Below are 13,551 nucleotides of genomic sequence, written 5' to 3'. Positions count from 1 at the left end.
CCGATGATCCATTTAATTATGGGAAAAAATACAGCAACACTTCCACTTCAGTGAAAATTCAGACCTGTTATTTGCTAACATTCCTAAGGTGTAAAACACAATCATTATAAACTCATGTCCAGGCTCTAAAAATTATTAGTTTGGTTTAAAGAACTATACATTTTGGAAAAACAAAGCAGCTGCTGAACTCTTTCTGCTTGACTTCTGGTTTTGTGCGCTTTTAACTCATTTTCATCACATTTGCATGGCATTCTGAATATAGCTAACCATCTTTCCTTCCAAAATAGATAGATAGGTACCGTGTTTTAATCAAAATATAACCAAGACTTATATAATCACTTGATTCCTGTTGTTATGCTTTCAGAATAATAAATTAAAACAAATTATGAAAAAAACCCTGAATTTTCAAACTGATACTTAAGTATAACAACAGCAAAACCAGCTCTCAGTTACGTTTTTGTTACGGCAGCATTTCAGGTGAGTGCACAAGATACTTTGTCTTCGGGCACACAGATAATCTGATCAAAGTATTTGTACTTGCATCTGAAGTCTGCATTCCCACTAAAGATGATGGGAATCTTGTCCCATTGTCGTGGTTTAGCCCCAGCTGGCAGCTAGGCACCACACAGCCACTTGCTCACACACACCCCCGCCAGTGGGATGGGGGAGAGAATCAGAAGAGTAAAAGGGAGAACACTTGTGGGTTGAGATAAGAACAGTTTAATAATTGAAATAAAATAATATAATAATAAAATAATATAATAAATTGTAATGAAAAGGAAAATAACAAAGAGAGAATTAAAAACCAAGAAAGACAAGTGATGCAAATGAAAAACAATTGCTCACCACCCACCGACCGATGCTCAGCCAGTCCCCGAGCAGTGGCCGCGACCTGGCCAACTCCCCCCAGTTTATATGCTGAGCATGACGTCACATGGTGTGGAATGTCCCTTTGGCCAGTTTGGGTCAGCTGTCCTGGCTGTGCCCCCTCCCAGTTTCTTGTGCACCTCCAGCCTTCTCGCTGGCAGGCCAGTATGAGAAGCTGAAAAGTCCTTGACTGCTTAGCAACAACTAAAACATCGGTGTGTTACCAACATTATTCTCACCCTAAATCCAAAACACAGCACTGTACCAGCTATTAGGAAGAAAATTAATTCTATTCCAGCCAAAACCCGGACACCCATTGTAAGGTGTTTTTTTAATTAAGCTGTAATTAAGTCAATATAACTGTATAAAGTTATGGAGGAACATTTATTTACACCGTTGTTAGCTAGCCAAGAGCAGAAAATATTGAAATGTCATACTTACCTGTTTTACTTGTTCTTTTAGAAGAATATTTCTGATATGCTGGAAAAATCCACTCCAAAACCTGGCGTCCCTGCAGATCTACAAAATCTGCTTAGTCAGCATTTTGGTGAAAACCGTTCAGTGATTGAAATAGAGGAATTAAAACTGTCAGGTAACTTATCCTATATTTAATAGATAAATAATGTTTTTTTCACGATACTGTTGAGTTCTTTTTCTGCAGAAGAAAGAGGATTTTTGGGACAGGTCTTGAGTTGTACCTTTTTATGGAAATATTTTCTTACACTATTAATTTGCTGTTTAAGTAGAGATGTTAGTTTCTTTGGAATAAATGTGAGGTTTCTTGGAGTTACGGAAATGAAAAGAAACATTGTTTAAATGTGTCCTTTTTTTGTAAAATATTAATTTCAGGAGCTCACTTTCTAATAGAAATTATGATTCCTAATAATAGCTTCCAAGATGCTGACGGAGAAAGTGAAAATGTATTTTGTTTCTGGGATTATCTGAGTCGATACAGATGCATAATAGGAGGGCTGACAGGAGTAGACAAAGAAATAATGAGACAGCATTCTGATGCAGTTATGAGACGCTGAACGCAATGGTTTTTCAGGGAGTGGCATGAAATGAGATGGTAGTTTTGGTACAAGTGTAAAGTGACCAAGTTTTAACCATAACAAGGACCCTCTTGGTTTCCCGTATTCTATCTCCAGTTAAAAGCTGGTGATAGAAAAGGCAAAGCAGGACAGAGCAGGGTTAGCTTCTGTCAGTTGGAGGTTGCATTAGAGATGAAGGCAACGTTGAACTTCTCTGCGTCTTGCTCTGCAGATAAAGAGGCACTGTCATTTTATAGGCACTGTCCATTATTTGTTGGTAGTGCTCATGATGAGGAAACAGCCTGGTAACTAACCTGCATACACCTTTGATACTTCTTGAACTCTTAGTGACCTGTGCCCAACATAGGAGCCTTCTAGCCCAGCAGTGGTTCCTCTCTTTTAATGTTTAAGCCTGTCTTTCTAGATAAATATACTCTTCCTTAACATCCATGATTCTAGGTTGACCCTTCTTTATTTCTATGGGGCAGGTTCAGCTTTCTTGTTGAATCAAGAAAACCTGGAGAAGTCCCATGTAGATTGCTTTGAAAAGCTTGTGTTAAGTATTTTTAGACCTTTAGGGTTTTTAGCAAATAATAAATAGCTTTGGTGTCTTTCTTATTAAAAGAGCCCTTTGGGCTAGTGAAGTGACCCATTTCCATATGGATTGGCTCTTGCGTTGGATGGAGATATTTTTTCTTTCTTTTTGTGCTGGGAGTTGGAGGCTTAGCGTGCCAAGGAGTTTACGAACTTCTACAGCTGTCAAGTCATTCATGTCAAAGCACTGAGCAACTAACAAGCAACTACTTAACTGACACAGTGCAGAAGGTCAGGTTTGTAGTCAGCATGGTCTCTTGCTGCAGTCTGGAGCTATGTATTTTTTCCCCCCTTTCTGAAACTTGCATTTAAAATTGTTGTTAATACTCCAGTGTTGCTGGAGTGTTGGTGAAAAGTCAGTGACTGAAGCTCGTGTCCTTTAGAAACCATCTTTTGAAATGTTCAGTCATTAATAAGACTTAATGTATTCAGAAGAGCAAAACAACGGTAAAGACATTTTGCCACTGGGAGGAGAGGACCATGGTGGGTGTGAAGAGCTCTCCTATTACCACTAAATGCTTATGGAATGCTCCCCTTCTCCACTAGTGTCAAGTGCATCTTTTAAACATGATTTTAAAAGTAAGTCAGCTGCTGGCCCTTCAGTTGTACACAGTCATTCCCTTTGGAGCTCAAGTCCCAGTAAATGTCAACCTCTGGATTTAATAAAAGGGATCAGTGCAAAATAAAAGTTTTTAGCAAGACAACACCTATTAAATGGAAGATATAGTGATGGAGAGTGACTATGCTCAAGAAACTACACAGGCAGGACTTCAGCCAGGCATCAGCTACAAACCAAGTTTGTCACATTGTCTGTTCCAATGGAAATCATGGATTGACGCTGCCAGCATTAGCACAATGCGCCATCCATGTGAACATGAATAAGGTCTGTAAGGAAACCTCCTTAATTTAGCTAAAATATATTGGCAAACATCTCGTTCCATAGACATGGAGGTGCTGTGCTTCATGCAGAATGACAACAAATATGTGGGTCCCTGAAGACAGAGTTGTTAATGCTCTGCAGGAGCATATTGTTCCATCAGGCAAAGGACCCTTAACAACGATGGCAAGTTTTCAGATCATCTAATTTTAATCACCATTTTAAGAACTTCGACCTTCTATATAGACACTGCAGAAAGGAAAGGCCTTCCAAAGAACCTGTTAGGACCGTCTCTATATGAAGCTTAAAGTTAAATGGCATGTCTGCACGGAGTGCCTTTAAGACTTGCTAGTTAACATAGTGACCAGGTAAAAGATAGGCAGTCAGTGGGAAATGAAGGAAGAGGAAGACATTAAACGCAGTGTAGGTGTTACCATTAGGATTGATAGTTAGGTAGATTACCACAATATGGAAGGCCAGAAAGAGGAACAAACTTACTGACAGGTAGATTATTGGTAGGTTGTTGCATTTACACAGTATGAATTGTTTGGGTGATCTACAAATGTATTCCATCATAGGTAGATGGGAGGAACAGTCTAGCAGATTGACTGTAAGGCTTTTGGCTGAGACCTTTGACTGATTGTGGCAAAGACTATGAAAGCTTTTTTTAAAGTATGTGATCACACCTGTGCAGCCCTGTATTCAGGGTTTTTCATGGCAGGAGAAAAGAAAGGAATTGCAATTGAGTTGAGAGATGTTACCTTCATTGATTTATCCAATATAAAGCTTCTTGTACATGAGGTGTACATTAATCTTTGTTTCACAAATGGTAATTTATTGATCATGGATTTTAACACAGTTGTGATTTCATCAATATAACTAGTCATTATGCTGCAAACATATATGCTCCCTTTGCTGTTAATTACATCAACAAAAATATTTTTTTCCTTTTACATTTTCAGATTCCTGTTTTTTGCCAGCCAATGATCTCACCCATAGTTTTTCTTCATACCTGAAGGAAAGTGAGTTAAAATGTTGGATGAGATGAAAGTTGTATGAAAAACATTGTTAATGCAATATTATTGCAGTTTTTATCTGCACCTCCAAATGTTTCTAATTATGAAATATTAATAACTTTAAAGGTTTTTCTTTTTCTTTTTTTCATGACAGGTCTTGTTTTTCTGACTCTTCTTTATCACTTTTTTTTGTACCAAAATGTTCTAGGGTTTCTTTTAATTGCTAGGGATTATTTGTCAGTAATTTATTGTGGCTTCATAAGTAGGTGTATGTATTATCTTACAGTAAAAATCCTGCAGCTGTCTGCTGACACGAACCAAGAGAATTTTTATTCTCTTATATATATTTATATAGAACGTCTGGTCTGGTAAATGTATCTTTCCAATCTGTTTTCTCTGATATAAATTACCATATATGGCAAATGAAGACAATGGGCTTGACACCTTACAAACTGTTGATTTTTAATGCTTATCTAATTTGTTCAGTTATGTGATATTTCTGTATTTTATTTATTTTGGGCATTTTATTTTCCAATTTCTCAGCCATGACTAAATGTAAAAGCGTTGCCAGAGATGCAGACCTCATAGGAGTCAGCATGTGTGTTCTTGCTGCTGGCTACCATTCATCATGTACTCTTGTAATTTAAAATTGTGGCATGTAGTACTTTCTCTGTATGCGTACATGGGCTTTTTCATTGCAGTCTGTCCTAAGTGGGCAAAACTCCGTAAAAACCACAAGGAAAAGAAGTCAGTGGTGATGCTGGTTATCTGCAGTTCTGCCCTTCGTTCCTTGGAACTCATCAAGTATGTCGATAGCAAATGTTATGTTGAGGTTGGCAGTCAGTCAGAGGTTTTGTCTTGGAACCACAGACATAAAGGCAAAACTGGGACACTGTCCTTTGCTAGCCAACAAATTCACTGACTCAAACTGATGCAATATCCCTTGCTTCTTTAAATTGTGGGAGTGTGGTGTTTGGTTTTAGGCTGAAGTAACACTTAGTACTTCAGTTGCACGGAAGTGCTATTTTTATTAAAAACCAAAAATAAAGTGTAACCAATTTGGGGGAAACATGCAACATGTTATACTTGGGAACAGAGTAAACCCATAAAGCATCATGATCCACCACTAGAAATCGTGACTTTGCACTAAAGGCAATGAGGACATGGTGTTCCAGGGCCTCAAGTGCCAATGCGTGCGTCTGGCCCGAGTGCTTCCAGCTCTGTGTTCATGTTCTCAGCTGGCTCAGGCTGGCAAAACTGCTGTGCAGAGATGACGATTTTCAGTGTTTCCTGTCATCTTTTTTTCCCTTCTCTATCCTTCCCCTTTTCATTCCAGAAGTCTTGATGACTTTGGTGAACTAATGTATACCTCACAAATTTCATGGTTGTCTTTTGTGTCTTGACCCCATTTCCTGTGATTATCTGTCAGTACAACATGAGATGGAGAGTTGGGAAGTTTGACTCCATGCTACAGATAGAAGCATAGATATGGCAGATGTGCCTGTAGTGCTTAGCCCCTGCATGCAGATATTACCATCTGAGACTTAGGTGGTTTATATGTATACTTGTACATAAACCTTTAGCTTTGCACAAGAGAAAATCGAAGATTTGGCGCACTGCAAAAAACATGCAGAGAAAGCTGTCTTAAATGGCATTCAGTAAATACTGAATATGTTGTCTCCTGCTTGACTAATACAAAACCTGGAGTTATTACTGTGTGCCAAAATGGAGTGTCAGAAATACAAGTCAGGTTTTCCGATAAACGAGTTTTGGTTAGCTAGAATTTGGGCAATCTCTGCAGTAAAGACTGCGAAATGTGGGTTGGTCCATACACAGATCTTGCCTTTTGCGCACGCACACGCATGTTCATTCATGCCTGTATCTCAGTAACTGGGATATTTTTGAATTAGAATTTGGTGATTAGTCAGTTTTGAACTAAGTTAGCTGTGAAAGCACAGGCCAGAATTATTAAATATTATCTGACAAGCTATCTAAACAATATTGCCCCCTACTGATACCTGCTGTTGTGTTTCTGCAGTTGTTGATCACTGTTGATCAAGTAGCAAACAAGAATGTACATAGTACAAGCAGGGGTCACTGCGGGACTGTCTGTCTCAAGCATATTGGGAAATGCCAGTTAGTTTTGCTTTCCCCCTGTGTGGTCTTAATCCCAGCCCTGATGCTTGCATTTCCTTTTTCAATTTTTTTATTGCTAGGTCAATGACAGCATTTAAAGGAGACTGCAGAGTTCTCAAGTTGTTTGCAAAGCACATAAAGGTAAGAGAGCTGCAAGGGAATTTTGATAGAAAAACTAAACAACTAACTAGTGTTGTACTATTTTCTTTTTAAAGCATTTAGCAATAGTGCCTTTCATATAGTGTTCGTATAATGTTCCTTTCTTTAGGTAATGCTTCCTTTGGTAACCCATTGTTGCAGTTTGAGGAATCTAGCCAAACACCATCTCTAGTAGCTCTGGTGCAATCCCGTGCAGAATGTAGATGCTTATGCATGTGCTATGTTTTAAAGATGTTCCACATTCCTGTGAGGTGCTCATTCAAATGGCTTTTGCCTGTTTAAATTGAAAGCTTACACACATAGGTTTGTAGAAGCAAACTGTACCAGCACCCGCATTTGCATTCTGCCAGTTGGATGCCTGGATACCCAATATCCATACCTGCTGGAGAGCACAAATTACGGGGATGTTGGAAGTAATGAGTGGACATTTGGCCTTTGATATAAATACTGTCAAACACACAAATGTCACTTGCTTTATTTCACCCTTTTCCAGTGTCTTCATCTTGAAGGAGTTTAGAACTAATTCAACTTTGTCAGTTTTCCAGATATTTCAAGAGAATTTGTTTAAATGCTGCAGGAAGCATACTGTTCTCACCTCCAAAAATAGTTGCTGCAATAGCAGATTTTCAAAGTTGAAAACTACTGAACTTCTGGAGAAGTGTGATGCCCAGCTGGCTGTTATATTTCTTAAACTTTCTCCCAGATATATCAGTTTGACAGTTTGAAAGATGAATAGCATTTGTTACTTGATGGCATTCTAGAAAGAGGTACTATGAGATCTTGAATTTATTTCCAGCTCTTTGAGAAGAAATTTTAAAACGATCGTGATTTTACTGTGGTTTGTCTTTCTCTCTTCAAATTAGATAAAAGAACAGATGAGTATGTTGGAGAAAGGTGTGTTCCACATCGGGGTTGGAACTCCTGGGAGAGTAAAAGCGCTTGTGGAGCAAGGTAGGAGAACAAGGAGGGTTTTCTCCATAGGTATCTTATACTTAGTCTCATGAGAAGTGAGACTTCAGTTGTTTTTGAAGCGCTTAGGTTGACATGAATCTGTGGATCTGGGTACTAAACTGTACAGTTCTGTTTCTTCACTTCTACTATGTCAGTCAAAATGAGGTCAAGATTCTAGTAGTTGATTTTAGGACCACTTTAAGCTGGCATAAATCAGTATTACCAGAGAAAGGCAGAGTAATACTCCCCCCCTGCCCAGTCAGTGCCCACTTATTTCCTCTTCCTGCTTCTTGTGCTAGCCCAAGAGTCTGTTTGGCAGCTCAGTGAACTGATCCCAATTAGAACTGATCCCAATTAAAACAAAACCAGAGTGCACACAAAATCAGGTAATGGGGGACTTCCTCTTTTGGCAGGAATACTGATTTATGCTGACTTGAAAGTGACTGCAAAACCATGGTGTAAGATTTAAAGCTCCAGGAAACTAAACACTGCAAGTAAATCAGAAGGAAGTAATGGCAGAAGTCATTGTATCATATGTCACTCTGAGCTCAGTGTAAACTTTTGTGAGGGGCGGACGAAAGATCTGCTTGCTGATTTCATTTTATTTCTGATTTGCCTGTAATGAACTTAATTATTCTATATAAAACTCCTTTTCTTTTCCCAAATTTTGAGTAGTTTTACTTACTCAATAGACATTAAGTACACAAAGAAAAACAAACAACAAAATGACAAGATGATAAGGTGATTCTTTCCGTTCCTCTTTCTAAACACTGCCTTGCTCTGACTGTGGTTTCTTGGTCAAGGACTGGCTGTGGATTGGGACTCTACCGCTCCTTCCAAAAGGGTACAGGAGCAGCATAATTTTGTTGCTTCCTGTGCCCTCCACCAACATTAAATCATTACTGCTCAGCACGTAAGCACATTGCCGTGTTAGGTGGAGGCAGCTTATGGCAGGGACACAAGGTGTATCATCCTAAGGTCTAGTCCTTTTTTGACACCTTAATGTTGCAGTGCCAGGTCACTAGGGAACGGAGAGGGGTCAAAACCAATACAAAAAATTGTGGCTATCATGTAGAAGACCAGGGAAAAACAGGGGAACAGCTGGAGGGCCAGTTCAGAAAGGACCTTTTTCTTCTTTCACCACCATTTGTTTGGAGGGTAAAGGAATTCTTCAGCAGCACCACTGACCTGACTCACATTCACATAGCACCCAGTCCTGTAAATTGCTAAACACTGTCAGTTCCCATTAACAGGAGTTTTCAGGCTAGGGTCCTTGTAACTTACCAGCTCCTCATCAGCTGTGGAAATTCAACTCCTGCGGTTTCATCAAGAGGAAGCTTGAGGAATTATTTTCTGGCAGGATGTTAGCTCTTGACAAGCCTGGCAACAGTAGTTGTTCTGCTTTTGTGTTTATCTTCCAAAAAGGCATGGGATTATGTGGTTAAGGGAGTCTGCAGTGTCAGTGCATTAGTTTTCCAACCAGCAAATGTAGTACTTAAGTGTTCAAAGATTAGTTTCCTTGAAAACAGACAGCAAAAGATGTAAAAGCCCAAAATCATTTTGATAAGCACGTGTCATATTATCTTGGTAGTAAAATTCATGTTGCCTTTTTAGATGGCCTGTGCTTGAACTCCACAAAATATATGATTCTGGATTGGAACTGGAGAGATCAGAAACTAAGGAGAATGATGGATATCCCTGAGGTATTGTATAAGCACCTGGATATATTATATTCTGTGCATTCATTACTTTTGATTCTAGTGCCCAGGTCTTGGTCAGTAAGGTTTTCTTTCTGTAAAGCTGACTTCAGTGGTCTAGAAACACAAAGAAATCAACATTTGACTAGTAAGTCTGTACTCTCAGGCCTCAAAATTACCTCCTGAGGAAGATTTTTTCCTTTTTTGTTGCAAGTCACAGCTATGACTTCTACGGCTGTGCTGTGAATTTCTCCTGTTTATGCTAGATGGTTGTTCTACCTGTTCCCGGGAAGTTCTTTCAGTAAGAGGACTTTGTGCAAAAGTTTCCTCAAAAACTAAATAAAACTTTGGAGAAGCGTTTATTTGTCTCCATCTGAGAGTAAGGTGGTACTTCTTGTGAGTAAATCTACAGACAGTTTTGGGGCGGGGGGGGGGTTGGCAAGAGGTAGGGTACAAACTGTGTAGTGCCATCCATCATTTGTAGACTCCTTTTAAGATAATTCCCTATTCTTTTCAATTCTGTAATCCAGCTTTCACATTTATTGCTGTGACGAGGCACGTTTAGCATATGCTGTGGGGCATCAGCTGGTATTTAGCCAGCAGAGAGTGAAAGAGGCAGATTCCTCCACCAGTCGTTGTTAGAAAGTTTCCAATTTCGTGCACAGTGTTTCCATTTTTTTGCACATTTAGAGCAGGCCCATACGCAGAATCTCCAGGGAAAAAGGAGTTTTTGCATATAGACATTAGGCTGTTTCACAAGTGAAACAAATAATCAGTCATTAATCCTCCTCTGCACTTGTCTATGAATGTGCTGTATTTTACAGTCCCACATACACAAAGGTACATGTTCCTACTAATCTTGGATAAAGTGCCCCGCAAAATATACCTCGCAGAAATGAAGTAGCAAAGAAACCAGCTCTGCTTTTAGAGGCAAGGAGGTTCCCTCTTGTGGTAAATACATAAGGCTTTTTTCTATGGTGCTTGCACTTATCTGTAAGGTTTTTTTTAAAGAACAGAGAACATGAATTCACAGCTATATTAGCACAAGATAGTAGTACAAAAGGTGCTGGTTGCAGTGGGATGGATTTTTTAAGTCAGCTGAAGTAAATATACATACAGTAGACTATAGGTGATCCACCTCAAAAACCTGAAAATTATGTTGCTAATATTTGATTTGGGATTTGGGGCTATTGCAAACCTGAACTACCCCTTTCTGCTCACTGTAGGTAGCATCATATAATTTCTGCATGTCTGTCCAGGAATATAGGCCAAAAGTTGTGACTCCAGCTGTATTTTATTAAGGGAAAAATCTTAAGGCTATCTTAACATCAAAATGTTAAGGCTTAGTTCAAGTTAAAACCAAGTGAGTGTGTTACACCTTCATATATAGTGTTAGCATGAGGAATAGATATTTATGTGTGATTACAGAATAGTGATCAGAAAAGTCTTCAGACATGCGCTTGGCTCAGGTAACACAACATATAGAAAGGATTTTGACATCTTGAGCTGTGTAACTGGAGCATCTTGCAGCTATTTTCCTGCTGCAGACATCAGGCAGATTCCTGAACATTGTAAGAATGTCAGTAATACAAGATACCCAAATAATGTTTTTGAGATAAGGCATCTTAACAGAGTAGAAATCAATAGCATTTTCTGGCAACTTGCAGACTTGAAATATGGAATACAATCTTAGTGAGCAGAGGATCTTACTCCCCTGCTTGTATAAAAAATTGTCAAATACATGCCAAGATTAGTAATAAATTTGGTCAAAGAAGAGAGGAATTATAGTACCAACAACACAATTTAGAGAACTGGCAGTTAGATGTACTAATTTTTTTCATCCTGTGTTAGTTGTGGAGGCAAAATTGTGCCCTTAAAATTGGAAATGAGGCATACTGACCCTGATCCAAACCTCACTTTGTCAATAATTTCTTTGTATATTTAAGGTGCTCCTTTGCCACATGTCATTGTAATTACACCAAAAAGCAAGAACAGCTGGAAGCACATGTACTTGTCCATTCATGAAAAATCTGTAGCTTCATTTTAAAGGTGCGAACTACTTGATGTTTTTGTACTCACCTCATATTCAGTGGAAAATTTTGTACACGGTGCTATATTCTGATAAATATATGAATTTAAAAACACATTAATCCTCCCTTACGACAGTCTTGTATCCCATCACATTCACATAATGGATGGCACCCTGATCCAGTGCTCTTCCAGATGCCTCAACGTCTCATTAGTTAATGCTGTTGGACTTTTTTCTCTGTTTCTATGTGTCTCACTCCATTCATCGCAAACAGTGGAGAGAAGGAAATAAAAAGAAAGCTCACAAAGAAACCAGCAGTGGGGTAAATGAGTTTATGAGACTCTGTCTTGGCATGCTTGATTTACACTGAAGCGTAAAGGTTTAAATAAAAATTGATTGTATACTTTCTGATCTGACCAAAGGACAAGCTTCCCACTTTGAAATCTTTGTGTATAGAGGTTGATGGCAATACAGAGCTGTCTCAACTCCTCAGATTACTTGTTTGTAAGATTCAAATGGAGTTTTTTCAACAAAAAACAATATTGTATTGTCTGCAAAGAATACAAACACTGAGCCTTGAGTAAGTTTGAAAATACAGAAAGTTTAAGTTTCAGGTTTCATGAAAGTAGAAAGGTGTGTAAGAAATGGACTTGCGATCGAAAGACAACTGTTTTCACCCTCATGTAGCACATCCAGTGTGGAACAGAGACTGGTCAGACTTTCTCACATCATTTATTCCTGTGCAAAGTGGGGGCATAGAAGGATATAAACCTGAGAGAAAACTCGCAAATAAGTTATTTGCGAAGAGGGAACTATAAGGAAACTCTGGACTAACCATGATGATAGAGAATCTTGTGTTCTTGCTGAAGTATGTAGTCAATATTTACTCTCAAGTATATTCGTCTTTTATCTTTAGCTAAGCAATAAGCTGCAGCCCTGTCCGTGTTATAAACCAAAGTACTTTGCATGCAGCACATGTAGACTTGACCTTTATGCTCACTTTCATTCAGGTCTCTCAGACACAGACAACGTTGTGGCTGTTGCACTGCAGTACAGCCCTTGGACTACTTGATACCCGTTGATACTCTGGAAAGTCCCGCAGGGATTTTGCAGCCCAGAGTGGATCTCTTGCTGTGGCATGCTTTATCAGCTCCATACTGATGACAGCTTAGCTCTAGCCCTGTTAGATGGGACTGCAGGAGCCGTAGTTGTACTTTAGGATTGCAGAGCAAATGTTTACAAAGTGGAAATGCTGTAGAGCTCAGGACCTGGTATGGGAACCTCTTCTTTAATTTGTAGTCCTATAGGGAGGTGCCTGCGTAAATAAATAATGGTATTTAGCCAAAGCATTATCAGTAACTTTTGATGCTTTCTTTGATTTTTGTTTTCTTCAGATAAAGAAAGAAACAATTGACCTACTGGAGATGTGTATTATAAAGCTGTGCAGAGAGGGGTCTGTGAAGCTGGGACTCTTTTAATAGTTTTACCAACAAGGAAGTCGTTTGCAGCTGCATTTTACTATTATCCTGTCTGCAATTGGCAAGTGATTAATTGGTGATGGAATTAAGAATTTTGACTTTTCAGAGGTCTACCAATACAGAAAGAATGCACATTGCAACTTTTTCTGAGTTTTAATAATAAAACGGAAGTTTTGTTTGTAGTTTTAGTATAATTTTTATTGCAGTAGCAATGTGGTATTGAAATTAGAGGTACATTGCATTCACCTGCTAGATTTACTACTATGTCACTTTTAAGACTTTGAAGACGAGCAAACTGGGGTGTAAAAGTCTTTGTACAATTCAGTTCTCTGTTATCTCCCTCTGCTGTCCCAAAGGACACCTTTACTTCTCTCATGAGAGTGATAATCTAGTTCTTGCCTTAGAGGATCTTTGAAAATGTTGTATGAATTTCAGTAATTTGTCAAAAAGGTATTTTTCACCCATCTGTTCTAGAGCTGGCCAAATGCTACTTTTTTGCTATTACATGATAAATTATCTGTATATTGAGACTTTATTTTGGTTAAACTGTTGAAGTGTGCAAAAAATACCCTTCTGTTTGTCCATTTAAATTAAAAGGCAATGATCTCTGGGTGAGTCTTCTGTCATTGTGGATAGTAGGGAATGGACACATTTTTTTCAGAGGGCAAGATGGAATAGAGGTGAGCAAATCATCAGCGTCTTGGAAAGCCATTGGT

At 38.8% G+C, this 13,551-nt stretch overlaps 1 protein-coding gene across 7 annotated transcripts in view; it reads left to right on the top strand.

The window, feature by feature from the left end:
* CMSS1 (cms1 ribosomal small subunit homolog) overlaps nucleotides 1-13,445 on the top strand; it is a 250,424-nt gene extending 236,979 nt beyond the window's left edge. For all 7 annotated transcript variants that reach the window (XM_076349926.1, XM_076349910.1, XM_076349918.1 and 4 more), the window contains 7 exons: nucleotides 1,330-1,459; nucleotides 4,332-4,391; nucleotides 5,087-5,189; nucleotides 6,602-6,662; nucleotides 7,544-7,631; nucleotides 9,246-9,334; nucleotides 12,752-13,445. In XM_076349926.1, coding sequence (XP_076206041.1) covers nucleotides 1,330-1,459; nucleotides 4,332-4,391; nucleotides 5,087-5,189; nucleotides 6,602-6,662; nucleotides 7,544-7,631; nucleotides 9,246-9,334; nucleotides 12,752-12,835 — 615 coding nt within the window. In that variant the 3' untranslated portion in view covers nucleotides 12,836-13,445. The remainder of the gene's footprint in view (nucleotides 1-1,329; nucleotides 1,460-4,331; nucleotides 4,392-5,086; nucleotides 5,190-6,601; nucleotides 6,663-7,543; nucleotides 7,632-9,245; nucleotides 9,335-12,751) is intronic.
* The last annotated feature ends 106 nt before the right edge of the window (nucleotides 13,446-13,551 follow it).

The sequence above is a fragment of the Aptenodytes patagonicus genome, chromosome 1 (genome assembly GCF_965638725.1).
Source record: "Aptenodytes patagonicus chromosome 1, bAptPat1.pri.cur, whole genome shotgun sequence".
Taxonomy (NCBI): Eukaryota; Metazoa; Chordata; class Aves; order Sphenisciformes; family Spheniscidae; genus Aptenodytes; species Aptenodytes patagonicus.
This window is presented reverse-complemented; position numbering and strand designations above follow the sequence as displayed.